Here is an 18508-nt window from a genome sequence, read left to right as displayed (position 1 = left end):
CTTGTCTGAAAAACAATTTGTTAATACAGACTTTGATTCTGCTTAAGCCAGATATCAGAAGAAAACAAAAGCACAGTGGTAAGAGGGAGTTATTTGGTGCTTTACCCCTCTAATTTAATCTCAGGTGTGCCACCTACAGTTCTTCTGTTCAACTAAAGTTCATAAGAAATACATTTTTTCCTCAAGTGATACTTGTTTATATTTGTCATTTTTGTACATTAAAAGGAACAATATTGTGTAAGCAATACAAGGGAACAGAAGAGAAGCAGAAAAAGTGATTTTAAAAGTAGTTTTATTTTTCCAGACATTTGACTGGTTAACAAGAGTAAAATTTTTAATCATGCTCTAATTATAAATCACTGCATCCAGGACATTGAAAATAAGAGTTGATTTTAGGTTATACAATATATACAGTTGCTCTGCAACTAAACAAAATAAAAACAACTGAATTGAATATTATACATCTCATAGCATTCTAAGCTGCATTTTAAGTGTCACTTGCTCCTTTTTAAACAGTTAACACAGCAACCTAATAGTCTGTCTATTAACAGGTTTTTTGAATCAGATTTGAAAAGTTGTATGAAATATGCCAAAATTTTGGACTTAATATTCTTAATTTTATATTATAAATAGATATCTACAGGCTCTAGAATTTCATTTTTCTCTGCCAGAGGAGAAAACTTTGTGAGAAACTCAGAAAATCAAGGGATAAATTTTGCTTAGCTGCTCTTTATTGGTCCTTGGGATTTTACCTGTCTGCACTGTTAGTGCTATTAAGTTAGTCTACAAGTTTCCTGGTTTTTAAGTGACCAGTGAACAAAGTTGTGATGTTTTACTCTATTCCTCTTCTAGCAGAACTCAAGGGAAATTTGTATCATTTTTTAATGTTACGAATTGTTACATACACTATAAGATTCTGTGTTAAAAATACTGTACATTAGGAGATCTGTGCAAAATAATATGCCCATTTACTCTCTAGACTCTATCAGGGATAGAAACATACAAAATAGTGTTGCAAACTGAACATATCAGTAAGTGAATAAAACTGTAGTGCTAAACTATTACTCTATCATTTTACTGGGAACTTTGAAAATACAGACTAATTTGCTTCAACTTGCAATAAAAATATCTTGAAACATTCCAGTTTGTTCCCCATTTATACTGCAGCAACAGCATCTAGGAAGTGAAAGTTACACATCTACGTGGCTGTACCCACACACCTGAGAGGCATCAACCAACGGTACCATTCAGGAAGGGTGATACAGGGTGAGATCAGGGTTGCTCTTCCAGCATTTTCGCAATGTGGTTTTTCTCCAAATGAGCACAGATGTGGTGGTGGTGGCCTGTTTTCCATTCCTTCCAATATGAAATGGCCAATTTAAGCACCATTTGCCAGAAATTCAAAGCTCTCTTGATAAATCTAGAGATACAATGTTCACATAAAGTGATCAAAGCCAATGTGACCTAGACATTGATTTTCTGTATCCTATGCCTCAGTTGTTTCCTGTAGCATAAGCAAAACCTGGTACAATTTCACAATATACAAACATCAAAATGATGTCAGATCTGTATTGGTGTTTTAAATTCCATCAACCAACTGGGAACTATCCATGGCCTAGCTTTTGTTTGCGAATCAGCAAAACAAGTTTAACAACAGTGTAGCTACCATATATGTGGGTATTTATATAAATACAGAGTGAGTTGGCAAACTATCATTGTTTGCAAGGTAGTGGCACACAAATTTCATAAACCAGAACATAACGTAGTGAACTTGTGAGGTGTCAGGTATCTTATTGACCAAGGATAATTACCTACATGTTCCACCAAATATGTTCTCTCTGTGAACACATTGCTAGATGATTTAAAGAAAATTCAAGAATTTAAAAACAAAGTCTTAATGCTATAATGAGACAAGTGTAAGAAATGTTCTGCAATCCATCATCATAGTTAAGTACATTTCAGGAAGTGCAGTTTTCAAATCCTTGAGTTAATGTAGTAACTCATTAGTATTGCCATAGTTTAGTTAACCAGCAGTAGTCACGTTAAATGACCATAATGGATGTAACATACATAAAAAACATTCAAAAAACAGGTTCTACACACATGCAGCATAGAAAAACAAAACAGTCTCAAGCTCACAAAATTAGAACTAGAAAGTTCAACAACTAACACAGATTTCAGATAACTTTAAGCAAATATCTACATCCATTCTGAAAGAAAGAAGTTTCTCCTGTGGTAAACTGAAGTACTTTTTCACTTTCACCTGGCCAAAGACACATAATTAAAACAATTTCTTCTGCAACTGTTGGCATCCTTGGTGACAGCCAGTATGGCAAGCTACTGAATGAGTCCATTTCAGGACTACACAGCAGCTTACATGTTTTGGTTCCAACACTTCAAATGGTATCAAGAACTGGATAAGTTCACTGCCCTGGTAGATGCATACACAATTTCTTCAACTGGGGAAGCAACACTGAACTGTTGTACTGTCATGTTACAAAAGGGAGAATAAAATTACAGTGAATTGATCGACAAGAACATTCATAATGTGATATTCAGACACGTGGATTTTGACTGTTAAAGCTTTCCAGTTCACCTTGAAAAATACAGGAAGAGTTGTTTGTTTTTAAAAGTGTAAACTGCTTATGAGAAGTTTTCACGTAGAAAAAATTTTAAAAGTCCCAAAACCAGAACAATGGCAATAAAAAAGTAAGCTACAGTACCTAGGACTTGGGCAGTGCTCTGGCAAGGTGGCTGCGGAAAGGTAGGTGAAATGAAATAGAACAAAACTTATTTCTGTGACTGCTGGAAATGAGAAATGTCTCCGCTTATCAGTAGGAATCTAGTCAACAATAAAGTGCACAAATGATACAGGGAAAGCTCCTTTCCGACTGGGATCTCCATCAATATGACCAATCTGAAAGAGTCCAGATATTTTTCAAATTAAATCTCAAAATGACATTTCAGTATCACCAAAATGAATACCAGTGACCTTCCTTGCCTGTAGTACAAGCCTCCCACCAAATCTTTTCTGTGGTAATGCTACTTTTCTTCTGCCAGTAGGAAAATCCAGTCCTACAGGGTGCATGTTTACCAGCTGTAGGTTGGGTTTTTGTCAAATGCAAAACTTTTATCCAGTTCTTTGAATATACAACATCTTACTGCAGTACCACTGCTGCATAATTCCAGTGCAATCTGTAATGCCTGGCAGCCCACATTTGGCCTCTGCTGAGTTGCTTCTTTAACCACCACTGTGAGGCAAAAGGATGGATCAAGCTTCAACAGTTTCAGGTTTTACATTAACCTATTTCTGTTTATACAGCATTATTGTCAATTTAGATGCAATATGAAGCTCTGTTCTTCACTAGCTAACAGATTAAGGCAAGTGTTTTCATGCACAATGCTTTTCCAAGACTTTGCTTTAGCTAATAAGACTCTGGAATGTAAAAACTTGAGATGGTTTCCCACCTTAAATAGACTCAGTCCTAGTCATCTGAAGACTGAGGACAATACAAAGCTCTCCTCTGATGCTGTCCTGGGGTGACTTTAGAATGCTGTATTGTATTTGTATCCCAATCCGTCTGTTTAGCCCAGAAAAAAGTGCACCTTTAAAACTAGATTAAAACTAGATAAACAGTTTTAACAGTTGCACCTTTGAAGTGCACCTTTAAAACTAGATCTGAGAGCTAAGGGAGGCAGAAGGAGAATCGGTGGAATGTCTAAGGAGCTGTATTCAAAACACAGAGATGAGAGCTTCAGCTCTCTCTCTCGGTGCTTGTTGTCTGCAGCACGACAGTGAGCGGGACAGAGCTCTCCTTTGCTTTCAGTGAGTTTTTAGCCAGCTGAGGCAGACAAGTTCCCTGGACTGTAGCTTTTCTTCTTCCTGGAACTGTTCACCCCTGCTTTGGACCAAAAACCCAGAAATACACCAGGAGCTCACACCTGTGGCCCACCAGGGCCCGGGACACGGCATTTACAACGCAGGAGGGACGGATAAGAGACTGAGTGAGCCAAGCTACACCCCACAAAAAGGACCCTCTCTTCAGAACATCGAGAGGCTCCATTGTTTAATACTATTCATTTTTTCATGTCTGTGAGTAGTTCGCTTGTTAAATAAACTGCTTTTTCCACTTTTCTTGAAGGAGGTTTATCTCCCAAACAGGTGGGGGGAAGAGCCACTGAATTCTGCCCTTTAGGGAACATCCCTTTGAAAGTTCCCTTCCAAATTTGTCCCAAACCAGGACAGACACCCACTACATAGCACTGGTAATAGCAGATTCTTAAATTGCTGACACTCTGCCAAAAATTTTCTGGATCATGCAGACCATGTCCCTGTGTATTGTGAACCTTACTAATCAGATTTTTTTTTTTTTTTTCTTCCCTGAGTGGGAAAAGCTAAAAGCTCATCTGAAGTTTGACTTTTGAAATTTCATCTCTGGTTTCCATGAGATGAAACTTTTCTTGTTATTTGGAAACCCAGCAGAGGATCTTCCGAAGTTGAGTGTCAACCTCTAAGATTTAATTTCTTTCTTTCAAAGTGTGTTGACAGAAAATGCAAAATACTCACCCACCACTCCTGATCTTCTTCACCATCAACTACAATTATATCTCCCTCTGCAAAAGTCAGCTCATCTGGGTTATCTGCTACACAGTTGTATATTGCTTTTACTCTCTTGGGTTTAGTTTTTGACTGAAATGAAAAAAAAAAAAAACCCTGAAGGCAAATAATACCGCAAAGAAGACACAGAGTAGACTTGGAGTTTTTTAAAGAAAGTTTCAGAACTGTTTCCAACTGCTGTTTTTCATAGGTTAGAGTTCAGCTATATATTTTATGCTGGGTGGTCATGCTTCAGGCTGAATCTGGCACCACCCAAAGCTTTTTGGAACCATTGTGCCAATAATATAGGCCACGTTTCCCTTAGAAATTCTCCATTTTGGCTCACCCAAACCTACAGAGGGCTCACCCTCCATCTTCAGCGCTCTACATCACTGCAGTGAGCATAATTTTTTCAGAAGATGGGGTGATCAAATTCTGTGCAAATGTAACAGGAGCAGCATTACCAGAGGGAGGCCTGAGGCACCTGCCAATATGCTCCTTAATTTTCTAAACCCATTTCAGCAGTGTAAGAACTCACCAAAACATCCTCTGCCTCCAAGCAGAGGACTGCTCTGAGGACTGCCAGCCACAGGAGTCTTTTGGCAGCTCTTTCAAAGGTGATGTTTAGTAAGGAGTTTGCAATATTCCAGTATGGCAGTGGGACTCAGTCCTAGCTATGTTCTGTGCAAAGTGATATCAAAATTGTTTCACTCTGGTTTTCCTCATATGACACCTTTTCAAGTGCAAACCAGTCTGCTGCTGCATTTCTTTTCAGCCTCCTCATTCTCTGCTGCAGACCAAAAATAATGCTGCCTACACAGCGTTTCCATGCAAAACAACCCAACAAGTGAAGAGGCTCAAGAGCTGGAGGCAGAGTGTAAAGCTTTCCACCATGAGTCCACCCTTTTCCCAGCCATAGGGAACAAAAATCTCTCCTTTCTACCCTAAAATGTCAGAGCAAAGCTGTAAGTGCCATTTAGGTCTAAGATGGCTGTTAATACAGTGGCTGTTTGGGACAGAAGTTCCACATGGTATAAGATGGCTTCACCACCATACTGGAGTTCCCCATCTCTAGTTAGGTCAGCCATGGAGCAGACAGCTTGAAAAGGAACAAAAGACCCCATTTACAACTCTCATTTTCTCCATCAGCAAAATACTCTGCTGAGAACAGAACTGCCCAATAGTTTAACTGTGCCATTTTGCTAGAGCTGAGCAAAAGGGGGAATGTGGATGGGGAAGGATGGAGGCAGCATGATTGTTATGTTCCTCTAGAAGCATTCATTTGCATTCTAGTATAAATTCTGTATAAATTCTAATATAAATAAAGCTCTGCCCTGCCCAGGGCAGGCACACCCTGAGGCTCTCTCACCCCTGTGAGCTGCCAACCCAGCACGGCAGCACAGCAATTTTTCCAGACGCTCCCTCTCAGACAAATGACAGTCTGAACCACAACCACCTTTTAGGTCAAAAGGGAAAAGCTTCACATCAGTACAGCAGTGACATAATTACTAACTATAAAGTGCAGTAATTACAGGTATTTCTTGTTCTTTAGAAGGCAAGGAAATTAAAATAGATCTCATTCCCAGAGGAATAAAATATTCTAGGGAAATTTCCCATGTATCTACAAAATGGCTTCAAAAATCTAAATATCACATTGAGGGAAGAAAAGAAATCAAAAGGTGAATCAGGAATTTCCCCCTGATAAACAGGCTATTGGGTAAATGCACTGTGTAGGAGAGAAGCCACTGGCTAAATGTGCATGTACAACTAGACCTGTATTTTCTTTACTCAAGGAGCATTTCTGCATTCATTTTCCAAACTTGGGCTGGCCTATGGATTCCCTGGCAGGGTAAAGACATAGCAAAAAAGCCAGGAGTACAAGGCTAAATGGAGCAATTTAGCCAAAGAACTTTAGCTAGACTGATCTAGCTAAAGCTCTTTAGCTGAGAGGCCCTTGACTAAATCTCAGCTAAGATGCTTTAGCCAGATTGATTTAGCTAAAGCATCTTAACTAGCACACACTCTTGAGCCAGGTTTTCCCTTACTCCTCTGTCCTATTACAGAAGAAAATCACCCAGCTGATTTGCTCAGTCACAGAATTCACCTTAATGAAGACCTAGAGACAGCTGGAGAGTCAGATACGTACTTCAAATAATGTGCAATTAGTATTAAACATTGAAGACACTGACCCTAAAACTAGCCAGCACAGCCCATTCCTTCATAGCTAAATCAATTTGTCCTATTAAAAAAAAAAAAAAAAAAAAAAAAGAGAGAGAGAACAACATAGGGTAACTACAACTTCAATTTATACAGAAAGTCAGGTTAGGAGCCATTTCAGATGTGTTGGAAGGATGTAACCAGTGCTTACACTTGAATTCCAGTACACACAATGGAAATTAAGATCAGAGTCCAGTAGCTTCACAAAGTTAATATGACAACATAAGCAATTGACACTACTTAGACCATTTAATTTTTTGAGGCCTAAAAAATGAAGGTTATTTTAATGCAAGACGGACAGTAACTTGGTTGAACAAGAGTGGGGGAGGCAAGAAACCAGAAAATTTTATACTCTCAACTAATGTAAGATAATGTCTCTGAGGTTTCTCATCATTATCAAAAGAGAAACAGGTAACAGGGGCTCTGCATACTCAAGATCAATGGCAAGGCTATGCACACAAACACACCAAACTCTGTCCTGGAGAGCTGCTATTTCAGTGGACATGGTTAAGGAAAAATGCTTGAAGGGAGAGACACAGGGGACTGAAGGAAGCAGATCTTTTCATTACAAGCCATTAACAAGACCATTGCAGAGCCTGGCACAGCACATCTCCTACCTCTCTGTTTATTATTTACTACTGAACCACACTCCTACACAGAGTGTGGGAAACAGCCCAGACCTAGTGACACACAGCACCTTGGAAATGAACAGGCTCTACACATTGTGATTTGCTTCCTGCAGAGATATACTGTCATATGGATCTTTTACATCTATCACACAAGAAAGCAACAGAAAATTGAAGCAAAGCCCAAAGACCAAGTTAACTACACACAATGTACAGCTCCTCTGACATCTGGAAATACATCCCTTTACCTACACCAGTATAAGATTACAGGTATTGACACTAATATGTGTTACCATTCACGATCCTAGATTAAAAATATAAGTAAAGAGTATAAAAAGGCCACACAATTGGATCAAGAGTCCATCTAAATCCAGTATCTCTTGTCTAATAGTCACTGTAAGGCTGGGGGAGGGTGAAGAAGAAAAATATAGAATTAACCACTTTCTGCTGAGGATATGCTTACCAAGAGATTTCTCTCCTGTCACCAGGTGAATGCTGAGAACTGACAGCAAAAAGAAGGAGTTTCTTTTGTTTTGAGCTTGACTCCTGCTAGTCTTGTTTGAAGTCATTTCACCTACCTACATGAACAACTGTCAGTATATCTGTGTCCATTATAAAAGCACAAGAGTTCCCTTATAACTTACTTCACTGAAGACTGAGAATGAAGCTACATGTTACAAGTGACTCACCAAGCTCACATACAAGTCACTAACTCATAAAGCTTATCTATCTCCAATAAGTCAAACCCTAATTTTGTGGATTGTGTTGGTCACATCTGGACATCAACAAAGAATCCAACTGGTTTGGTTTGCTTTTTTAAACTTAAAATTACATAGCATCCTATAGGAAATTCAAGAAAAAAATGTTTTCATAACTATTTAGTACAAGTCACACAGATACTTAAACACAGGATATGTGTTTATGTTTATGTGACTTGTATGTTTCATGGCTCTCACACTTTTACCATGGTAGGACACACTATCATGTCTATACTGTGTTTCATAGAATGCAGAACATGAATAAAATCCAACACCTCATTTTGTACTTACTATTTGTGATTTTCTTGGCATTGGTGCTGGTGGCTGGATTTGTGCCAAAGTATTTGCTGTAGAACCAGTCTGTGTTCCTGGAATGTCACATACAGAAGATGACTCTCCTGCTAAGGTAAATAAACCAAGTAAATATTAGGCATGCTTTCAAAAAAAGTAAGAGTGATGGTATCAATTGAAACCAAACCAATTATTCTTAAAAGTATATAATCATTTTATATCCCATGAGTATTTAATTTTTACTGGTTCTTTCTAAATAATGGAACAGAATTCTATCCTTTTCCTTACCAAAAAGGCCACTTTTCCCAAAGACAACTACCTAAGACATCAAACAGTGCAGATATGCTAAGAGAGATAAAATAGATGAGGGCAGAACCAAATATCCCATTCCCCCTTTCCTTCACTACAGACTGTATGCTAGAATGTATGTTAGAATGTATGTATGTATGTTAGGATGTATGTATGTTGGAACCTTTGTTTCCTAGTAAAGACCATCATTATCCGGGTGCTGTATCCTTCATAGGTGACTCCTGCCACAGGTAGCAGATAACCATTAGCAAATTCCTCTGGGATATGTCAATAGGAATTGAAAAAGAATCACAGTAATAACAAATGAATATAAAATATACAGTAGAAGAGCAAACAATGTAGGAGAAATTCCACTACAACCACCACAGAATCTGCACAAACTTCACTGTAGAGATTTTATGGAGATTACATTATTGTCATGTCCCAAAGTAGCAGTCACTTTGAACAATAAAAACCATAATATGAATAATGAACTCTGAATAATGTACTCTGTTTATTAACATGAAAAGACCGATATCAATTTGCAATATAATTAAAAGTGACAGTATATAAGCTCTGGATTTTCAAGCCAGAAACACATTTTTCTATTCTAAATGTGTATCTGACACCTTGTTTATGACATATGCAAACAACAGTGGAAACAAAAATTTTCAAAATGCATCCTTTGAGTGGATTTTAAGGTGAGGTTAGAAAAGCTGAAGCCTAGCTGCAATTGAATCTGGCAAGGAATGTCCAACACAACAAGAAGGGCTTCTATAAATCCATAGATAACAAAAGGAAAATTAGAGAATATGTGGACCTATTGTTGAACAAGATGAGATTCTGGTTACAAAGTACATGGAAAAGGCTGAGCTACTGAATGCCTTCTTGGCCTTAGCCTTTACTAGCAAGACAGGTCTTCAGGAAACCTGTTCCACACATCAGGGGAGAATCTGGAGCAATGAAGTGCAAAGTCCTGCACCTGGTAATGAACAGGCCATGCACCAATATATGCTGGTGGCCACTTGGCTGAAAAGCATGACCGGAGGCAGTGGACACAAACTGAAACACAGCAGCCTCTATCTGAACATCAGGAAACACTGTCTCTGCGAGGGTGACACAGCACTGGCACAGGTTACCCAGAGAGATTGTGGGGTCTTCATCCTCTGAGCACAGTCCTGTGTGATTCACTCTTGCTCCTTCTTGAGGAAAGGGGTTAGATCCAATAACCTGCAGAGGTCCCTCCCAACATCAACCATTCTGTGATTATGTTTATTACATAGTTCCATTATTGACTTTATTTGGCCCATAGCTCTGTTCATGCTAGAGAACTTAAGGCATCAGGGCCTACACAATCACAAAGAGAAACAAGAATAATGTTGGTACTGATTATATTTAAATGTGTAAGGTAAATTAATAGATTAAAGAAAACCTCAACAAACCCACACTCTCCCTTTGATTGTTATGACAGCTTAACTATAATAAAATAAATCTCTAAACCACAATTACCAGGCTGTTGTAGAGACCCAATTCCTCTGGTCTGCCCTTTGTTAGTTAAGCCAGATGACTTCTCAGTCCTGTGCAGAAAGTGAGAAATTGGTCCATTTCAGAAACAAACAAGATCTCAAAAAGCAACAATAGAGAGTACTTTCCAAATTATAAAAGTCTTGGCATGTCTTCAGTAAAATCTGGTGACAGCTATTTTGCTTTTTAAAGTACTAATTTTCTTCTGTATTTTTGATTAAGTGAATTGAAAGTTGCACCTAATTTTAAAAAAGTAAGACAGAAAAATAATGCAGGTTTGATTATTACAATTCATGTCTTTTCCTGAGATTTGAAGTTCCTTTCACTGTTATTTTATTTTTTTCTTAAAATTTTGCATCCATTAGTCTGTACATTATAGAAAGCTTCAACAATTTGTGTCTACCTTTTAGGTAGCATGGTACATGTGAAAAAAGGGCTAAAAAGGAGCTTAAGGGTCAAGGTTGCTTTCATCTTTCAGTCCCAATTTGCAAATGAAAACTTATTTCTTCCAAAATTTGCTCAAAGGCCCTATTTTCTAGACTTCTCATTACCTTATTGATCTCCCCCTGGTTCCCACCTCAGTATTTCGTTTTACTGCAATGCCCCAAACTGAACACAGCAGTCCTGCTGAGGCACCACTGATGTAGAGACAGTTGAGAGAATTAATTCCTATCATTTGCAGGTTATGGTGCAACTATACTCTTTAATTCTTCCACAACAGCACTAGGTCCTCTGCCTTACTTCCTATGTCGCTACAGATTCTTCTTCTAAGGACTTTTGCTTACCATACTCTGCTGTTCTCCATGCTTCATTCCTGCAGTTGGTTGTTCTGAATTACTAAGGGCTGCTTACTGAATGACACCCTTCTTTTCCCTTGACTACTCCTTCAGTTTCTCAAGGATGCTTTGGATATGATTCTGTTTTCCAGTGCATTTGTCCTTCCTAACTTATTTTTCTGCAAATTTAAAAGTAATTTTTTTCTTTTCCAGGTGTCTCTACTTCTGCCACAAATGAAAAGTTTCAATGGAACAGAACTTACGCAAAGCACGTGAACAATAAATTGCACAATCAGACATTAGATCCCATTATCTCCTATTTGTTACTAGATGAGAATAAGGAATTGAATATTTTTCATGTTTTTTTTATCTCCATCATAGCTAGGCATTCTGGAGATATTCTGCAAGTCATATAACCTTAAATCACCAGGCTGTCTTGTTTTTACTATAGTAATCCTTGTCATCTACATCCCTAGCATCTGCCTTCTGTTCATTCCCACACTCTAGAATGCATCATTGGCAAAAGCATGCAAGCTTTATGTATTAAGTTACTAAAAATGATGAAGTATATTAAAGACTAAAATGACATCAGTTACCCAGGGATAGGCTTTCTCTGAGAGATTCTGCTAGGAGGTTGTGGGGGCAGTGGTGGTGGGGTTGGCTTGTTTTGTGGAGGAGCTGGCTGCTGTTTTGATTGCTGGTTCAGAGCTTCTATAATGCTGGCTGTCTTTGCCACTGGAGGTGGTGGTGCTGGAGAAAGTACATCTATATAGGAAAGTTAAGACAGAAACACAGAATTAAATTTCTATTTACCATTTCATTTCTTGGGTTCTCATTACATGTTCCCCTGTTACAGGACTTATCCTCGTGTAAGAAAAATGCTTTACTACATGTAATGGAAGGAGGACCTCTTTGGAAAGTGGTTTACCTTTTGTTTCACCTGGTTGAAGTTGGAGACCTCACAAGCATTTAAATGTATTCAAGCATTAAAGTGCAAGCAAAGAAAAATTTTACCGAAGTCAGTCACATTCTTGAAAACAATAGATTAGACTACATTTTTTAAAGTGCTAATATCATTTGTTCAGTCAATGCCTTCAGTGTTTTATGGAAAAGTAACCAAGTGAGTAATATCTGGCAAATTTTATTTAGAGGAATATATTTTCTTAAAATCTTGTTGTGATTCACAGCTAACAGCAGACTAGGTTTAGCAATTAATTAAAATTGCTATTGAATTCTTAAAACCACCACAACAGCAGCTAGCCATGAATTAAAACATCCTTTTGCATTCCAGTGGCCTGCAAGAATCAAGCACAATGTGGAGACACAGCCCCAGGCTTACATATAACATTCACCCTTACACCTACTGAGAAATGCAGCACTAAAACTATATATATATATATATATATGTATATATATATATAAAATTATGACCCCTTTAGCTGTAGTAATAGATGGTGTTTCCTGCTGACCCTGCACTACACCATGCAGTCCTCACTGGAGCATCAGAGAAGACAGTTTGTTACTGGATAGGAACGATAGGCCAAAGCTACAGTCACCGAAAGAGGAAGTATGAATTGTGGAGATGGAAAAATAAGCCAACTGTGATTAGATACAGTAGAAGGGAAAACAGGGGAAAGTGGAAACATACTTGTAGATGTTACACGCAATGGCGGCACAGGGGGATGAATAGCTGGTGGATCTGATGAAGACCTCTGCCTGCTTATACTTTCCACTCCTAAAGAATTTGTCTTCCACATTGCATTAGATGAAGAAATTGTCTGAATACCACTGCCAAGAACTGAAGGCTGAACTAAAAAGAGAGGAAAATACTGCATTATTATTATTACTTACCCTAAGCACAAAGTGTTAATATTCACACCTGTGCTTTCAGAAATGGAGTGGCTAGACCACTATATTTAGCAACACTATATTCATCAACTATAGTCACTGCATCCTGATGGAATGCCAGAGCAGAAATTAGTCTGGTGTTAAAAATTATACAGCAAAACTTCACCCAGAAACTTCTAACACTTTACCTAAACAAAATTTGTATCCAGTCATTACTTTAAAATACATCAATATTTGAAAAAGCAGATTTCTCAGTAAGAAGGCAGAAGGCACGTCTTGCTACCTTCTTTAATCCCTGACGGATAACTGTAATTTTCTCAGGTACTGCAAGAAAAGAACTTCACTCTTCCATGAGCTTGAGCACACATTGCTGACTCAAAGTGAAACATCAGTTTTGACTTAGAATCAACATAAAACTGTAAACCTGAATTTCACTCAAGCAAGAAGCTGTAATAACTAGTTTTGAAACAGTCACAAAGTACTTCAGAGCCTCTTAAATGACTTCATTCTGAAGAGCTGCCTCCTCTTTTCATAAAATCACTCTACAGGTTTTCTTTATAAAGCCAGTATTTTGCACATATTATGCCATTTCTCCCTACTCAGCACATGAGCATCTTATTAAGAAAAGATGAAACAGAGTAAGGTATGAACAAATATTAGATTGCAGGGAAAAGCATAAAAGGCTCAGAAGACTTGGAAAACAGCCTAAAGCTATGAGGATAAAGGAGTAATAATACACCATAAGCATAACATTAACAACATCAACAATTGACAAGAAGCTATGCTCAATGATGCTATTATAGCTTTTAACTAAGTATATAAATTAATAGGCTAACACATTGCTAGAGCAAAGGATATGAGCTAATAATCATGTCTTCATGGCATGAGTTCTATTACAGTGATGCCAAGAAGTTTGGGGTTGGGAATGAAATTAAAATGACACTTCTTGAAATGTGTCATTTAATCAGGGCAAACTGATTGGCCATGATTAAAATAATATCAAAGGATAAAACAGTCTTTTTAACTATTCAATTTTTTATTAATTCAGAGATAGAATCTAACAGTTAAACAAACCAGGCAAGCTCCTTGTGTAAATTTTCCTGTTTGGTGGGGAAAACATTCCTTTCCATCAAGTAAAAAAATGCCTAGATATTAAGCTTAGAGTTCATGTGAAATGTTAAAGTAATCCCGCCTTGGTTAAGTTTTACATGTGACTAAATTTCCCCCAGTTCCATGCTGCCCTTTCCAAGTAACCCAAAACCACACTTTTCTGTTCTCACTTTTTCTGCCCCTTTTATGCAGCCATTCCATAACTGACTTTTCATATTGCCATCTCAGGCACAATCACTGATGCGTGGAGTCCTGCATTCTGACCTTTGCACAGTGCTCCCAAAGGCAGAAGTCACCTATGTGTGCCCAGAACATTTCCTGATCATATCTCCTCTTACGGAGTCTGAATACAGCACCATAGAAAACCACGTGTTTAATAGTAACTTTTCTTGAATTGAATACATAAATTTAGCCTCCATGAAAGATGGTGGATAATAAAGGTATTAAAACAATGATACACATTGAATATGACCTGTACTAAGAGGACCTATACAGATTTCTCTATGTTTCTTTACTGTGATGCAAACAGATTACATATGAAGATAAGAATGAAGTTCACAGCACCAGCTTTAATGGTAGATTTTGCAAGCACACAACCCTCTGAATCAGGATGAGACACAAACTTTTACACTGTTCTAATGATCTAGGGACAACCAGTAACTGGCAGCTGTATTTTCAGTCAGGTATCAGGTCACTAAAATCATCCAGTTCCCCACATCATGACACTTACACTTCTATTTCAACAACCTTGAAGCATATATTTATTAAGAGAAGAATTTGCAAGGTTAAAATCTCATGTTCTGCATACACTCTCCATTCTCTGAGGTCTTAAACAAAGTTTCACAGCACACAAATGCTATTGAAATTTTATCTTTAGAGTAAACTCTGACAATGACGTCTTCAAGAAACAGAAGTATGAAAAGATTGAATATAATAAAAAAAATTTGAGGAGCTACATTGACTGCAGCCATCCTTTTAATAAATGGTTTAACTCTGGTGAGGTTATCTGGGTATTGTTCTCCCAAACACTACTGTGTACTGTCTTAGAGGTATACCAAAAATCAAACTCAGAACACGTTATGTAGATTCACTTCAAGGATATAAAATGAGGCCATCAATAACTGTTCCAATACTTACCTGTGTTAAATAACTGTAAGAGAAAACCCCAAAATTAATTTAAAAAAAAATAAAGTTATGATCCTATTCTTCTAATATACAATTATATTTCTAGTACCTTTGCCAATATTCCTTGGAGGTAGAGGAGGTGCACTACTTGTAACAGGTATTGCAGGCTGAATGGGAGGTGGACTGCCACTGAGTATTGCTCCATATGTTTCATTCTGTAATATACTTGGCATAAATCCTCTTTGCTTGTCCTTAGCAATGTTTGCTGCATCTCTTGCCAAGGATGCTACATTAGGCTGAAGTTGGTTTGATCCAAGCTGGTAGAAGCTAACAGGCCTATCCTCTCTCCGGTTGGGACTGGGTTGCTTAAACACAATAAAATAAGTACGCATTGATACCACATTAGTTGTACTCATTTTATTTATTAGTTGATAGAAAGTTATTCATTTCTAGAAAGAAAAAATGGCTTCTAAAATGCATTTTTCTTGCTTTTAATACATAACCTAAAACCTACATTCTGCCCTCTTCAAGACAAAGTAACTGTGCACCCTAACAATGCACCCTAACAACAACAACAAAAGATTAAAGGTGAATTGCACTTCAAAACTATTCATATATTCTAATTTCTTCCGTAGTACACTGCTGCAGGATAATACTGTATCCCTATATACACAAGACTATACTTCTACAGATAACCAGTATAGGTTTTCAGACTGGATCAAGTAAAGTTTCCCTGCATGAAAATACCCATCAGTATTTTCAAAATGAAATTAACAACTGTAGGTCCTAAGCCTCATCTGAAATTCAGCGGAGCTAAATCCCGAATGGATGAACATAACCTCAAAACTCAGAAAAGATTTCATTTAAGTATTCTACCGGTCGCTCAGCCTACAACAAATGAGTAGCCAAAACTTCTCTTAAACTCTTTTTAGCTCACTAGTATTACTGGATAAGTTTGGGAGATTACTTCAGTTGGCAGCTGGGATGGAACATTGCTCATCCCACATACATTACCAAATTCTATCTGATTAGTTGTTTTTGAGATTTACAGCACTTAGCATTATTCTTCCTGTTTCAACAGCAAGCATTTTTATTACTGTTATCAAATGATAATTAAAATAGCTGTAGTTACAAATTAATGTGGCTAGTACAGCAATGGGCTTTAACAATCCACAGCCCAGAGAGCATAAATATACCTTCAGAAATAGTGCTGGATAAACATGCCATACTGACATATTGTCTGTATGATATTAAAACAACAATTTATAGTAATAGCATTTAAGCAGAATAAAGATTTACATCAACAGTATCACTATCAAGCAATTGATTTTCCTCTGAATACATTAAATTATTACATCTGGATTCATCATGTAGGCCTTTAGATATGTTATAGTACAGCATTATAGCTCCAAGATTTATCAGAATTATGTACATGATAGTCCCTACCCTTGCTTTGGCTTAGCAGCCTCACTCCTCACTGGCTGACACTCTCCACTCCCTGACCTCTCTACTGTCCTAGTTCTGGGACTTGTTTCAGCCCACACCACCTTCTGCTTTCTAAACCAGCAGAAATTCTTTTTCATGTTTATGATTCAGCTTTTCACTGGCTCACCAAACTGAAGCAGTTCAGTACAGGGACAAATGTGTGCCAGAGTGGAGGCAAAAGCTGAGGCAGGACCAGCCAGCCACGGTGTACAACAACAGCAGAAACCAGCTGAATTATCTTAATCTTCTATTAGGTTAGAGTCTCTCTTGTATGAAATATTCTGGACTAAAATAATTTAAATTTCAGACATGACCTAGACATGACATAGATTTTCTGACATAGATTACAAAAACTATTCAGTTGTCTTACCAGCTACTGCATTTTACTACAAAAATTTATTTCACAGTGTCTTCATACCTATAGTAAAAAGCAAAGTTATTGAAATAATTATGAACATCACACTTACACATACATGTGTACAGAAAAATAATATTGATACAAACCTGCAGCTTTTCATCCACATCATCATCACTTTCATCCAGATCTTCATGAAGTAACCGCCATTCATATTCTACATGAACATGAGAATTAAATCTTCCAGACAGTGCTTGAGTAAGCTAAGGAAAAAAAAAGATGACTGCTGACACTTATGTTATGGGCAGTACTTATTTTAAAACAACATTTTTAAAACTAAACAAAGTCCACAAATAGGAAGAATCTTGATTTCAGCAATCTGGAAAGTTACTGCACTGAAGTAAATTTAAATTAAGCTGTGTTACCAAATACAACACAAATAAATCAAAAGTAACTAGACATTTCATGAACCATTCTAGATCCATTTTCCATTCTCTGATAAGAAGCACCACATTACATTTGCTTTGATTTAGAAATTGCAATTCAAAAAAATTAAGTGCCATGGCAGTTTCCTTGAATCAGAGTGACTTATTAAGAAGCCTGTCCCCCCTAATACAATGGGGCATCCACAACTTCTCTGGGCAACAAGATAATGGTCTTCATCCATGGCCTTCACTCATAAAAAGTACTTTGGTAATTAGATTTCAAGGAGATGTCAGACACTTAGATTCACAGAATCATTTAGGTTGGGAAAGACTTTTAAAATCATGAAGTCCAACCATGAACCCAAAACTGCCACATCCACCACTAAACTACAGCCCTAAGTGCCACATCTACACCATTTCTAAATACCTTCCCCTCCAGGAAAGGTGACTCAACCACTGCCTTGCATCTGAAGAAAAATTGTTTTCTTCTTAAAAGCATATAACTTTATGTAAGTATACGACTATTTCTGAGGATATAACTATTTCTACATTATTGCATCTGGAATATATTCACTGAATATTCAGCTGTAACTGTTAAATGATCAGGCATGAAATGCACACACAGAACAACACAATACTCACCAACTCTTCACAGTGAGTATGTTTTAAACGTTTAGCTATATCAAGTGGTGTCTCTCCTGCTTCATTTGCTATATTACAGCAAAAAAAGAAATGATGAGAGGTGTCACTATTAATCCATTACTAAAGACAAACCTGCACAGTAAAGTACTAGAGCAACACACGCGAAAACATCTCTTTCTTTTATAGGTAGGTCCAACTCACATCAACCCTCTGAGCACAACAAGCAGTAGCAATTCAACATGTCATACATACATATGAAAGATAGCCATGAAATGGCAGGATATAACTTGACAGCAAAACAGCAATTAAAACTCTAAACCTGTTTAAAAACTAAGTGTAATAGATAAGTCAATTTTAAACTTGAAATAAACAGTGAATACTGATTCTCTAATAATGAAGATTTACAGAATTATGATAATGAAGAAAATGCACTTATTCCAA

The 18508-nt window shown here is 37.4% G+C and overlaps 1 protein-coding gene across 4 annotated transcripts in view; it reads right to left on the bottom strand.

Annotated features, from left to right (window-relative positions):
* Positions 1-275: 275 nt before the first annotated feature.
* ASAP2 (ArfGAP with SH3 domain, ankyrin repeat and PH domain 2) overlaps positions 276-18508 on the bottom strand; it is an 83095-nt gene continuing 64862 nt past the window's right edge. Inside the window, exons 20-28 of one of the 4 annotated variants that reach the window (XM_053974796.1) lie at positions 18068-18135; positions 17150-17263; positions 15270-15525; positions 12726-12887; positions 11674-11842; positions 10287-10354; positions 8490-8599; positions 4568-4690; positions 276-2917 (exon numbers count right to left, since the gene is read on the bottom strand). In XM_053974796.1, coding sequence (XP_053830771.1) covers positions 2843-2917; positions 4568-4690; positions 8490-8599; positions 10287-10354; positions 11674-11842; positions 12726-12887; positions 15270-15525; positions 17150-17263; positions 18068-18135 — 1145 coding nt within the window. In that variant the 3' untranslated portion in view covers positions 276-2842. Of the gene's footprint in view, positions 2918-4567; positions 4691-8489; positions 8600-10286; positions 10355-11118; positions 11257-11673; positions 11843-12725; positions 12888-15269; positions 15526-17149; positions 17264-18067; positions 18136-18508 lie in introns of those variants that run through there. The other 3 variants (XM_053974797.1, XM_053974798.1, XM_053974799.1) reach the window with 3 other exon arrangements.

The sequence above is a fragment of the Vidua macroura genome, chromosome 3 (genome assembly GCF_024509145.1).
Source record: "Vidua macroura isolate BioBank_ID:100142 chromosome 3, ASM2450914v1, whole genome shotgun sequence".
NCBI lineage: Eukaryota > Metazoa > Chordata > Aves > Passeriformes > Viduidae > Vidua > Vidua macroura.
The sequence above is the reverse complement of the archived record's forward strand: the minus strand, read 5'-3'. Positions and strand labels throughout refer to the sequence as shown.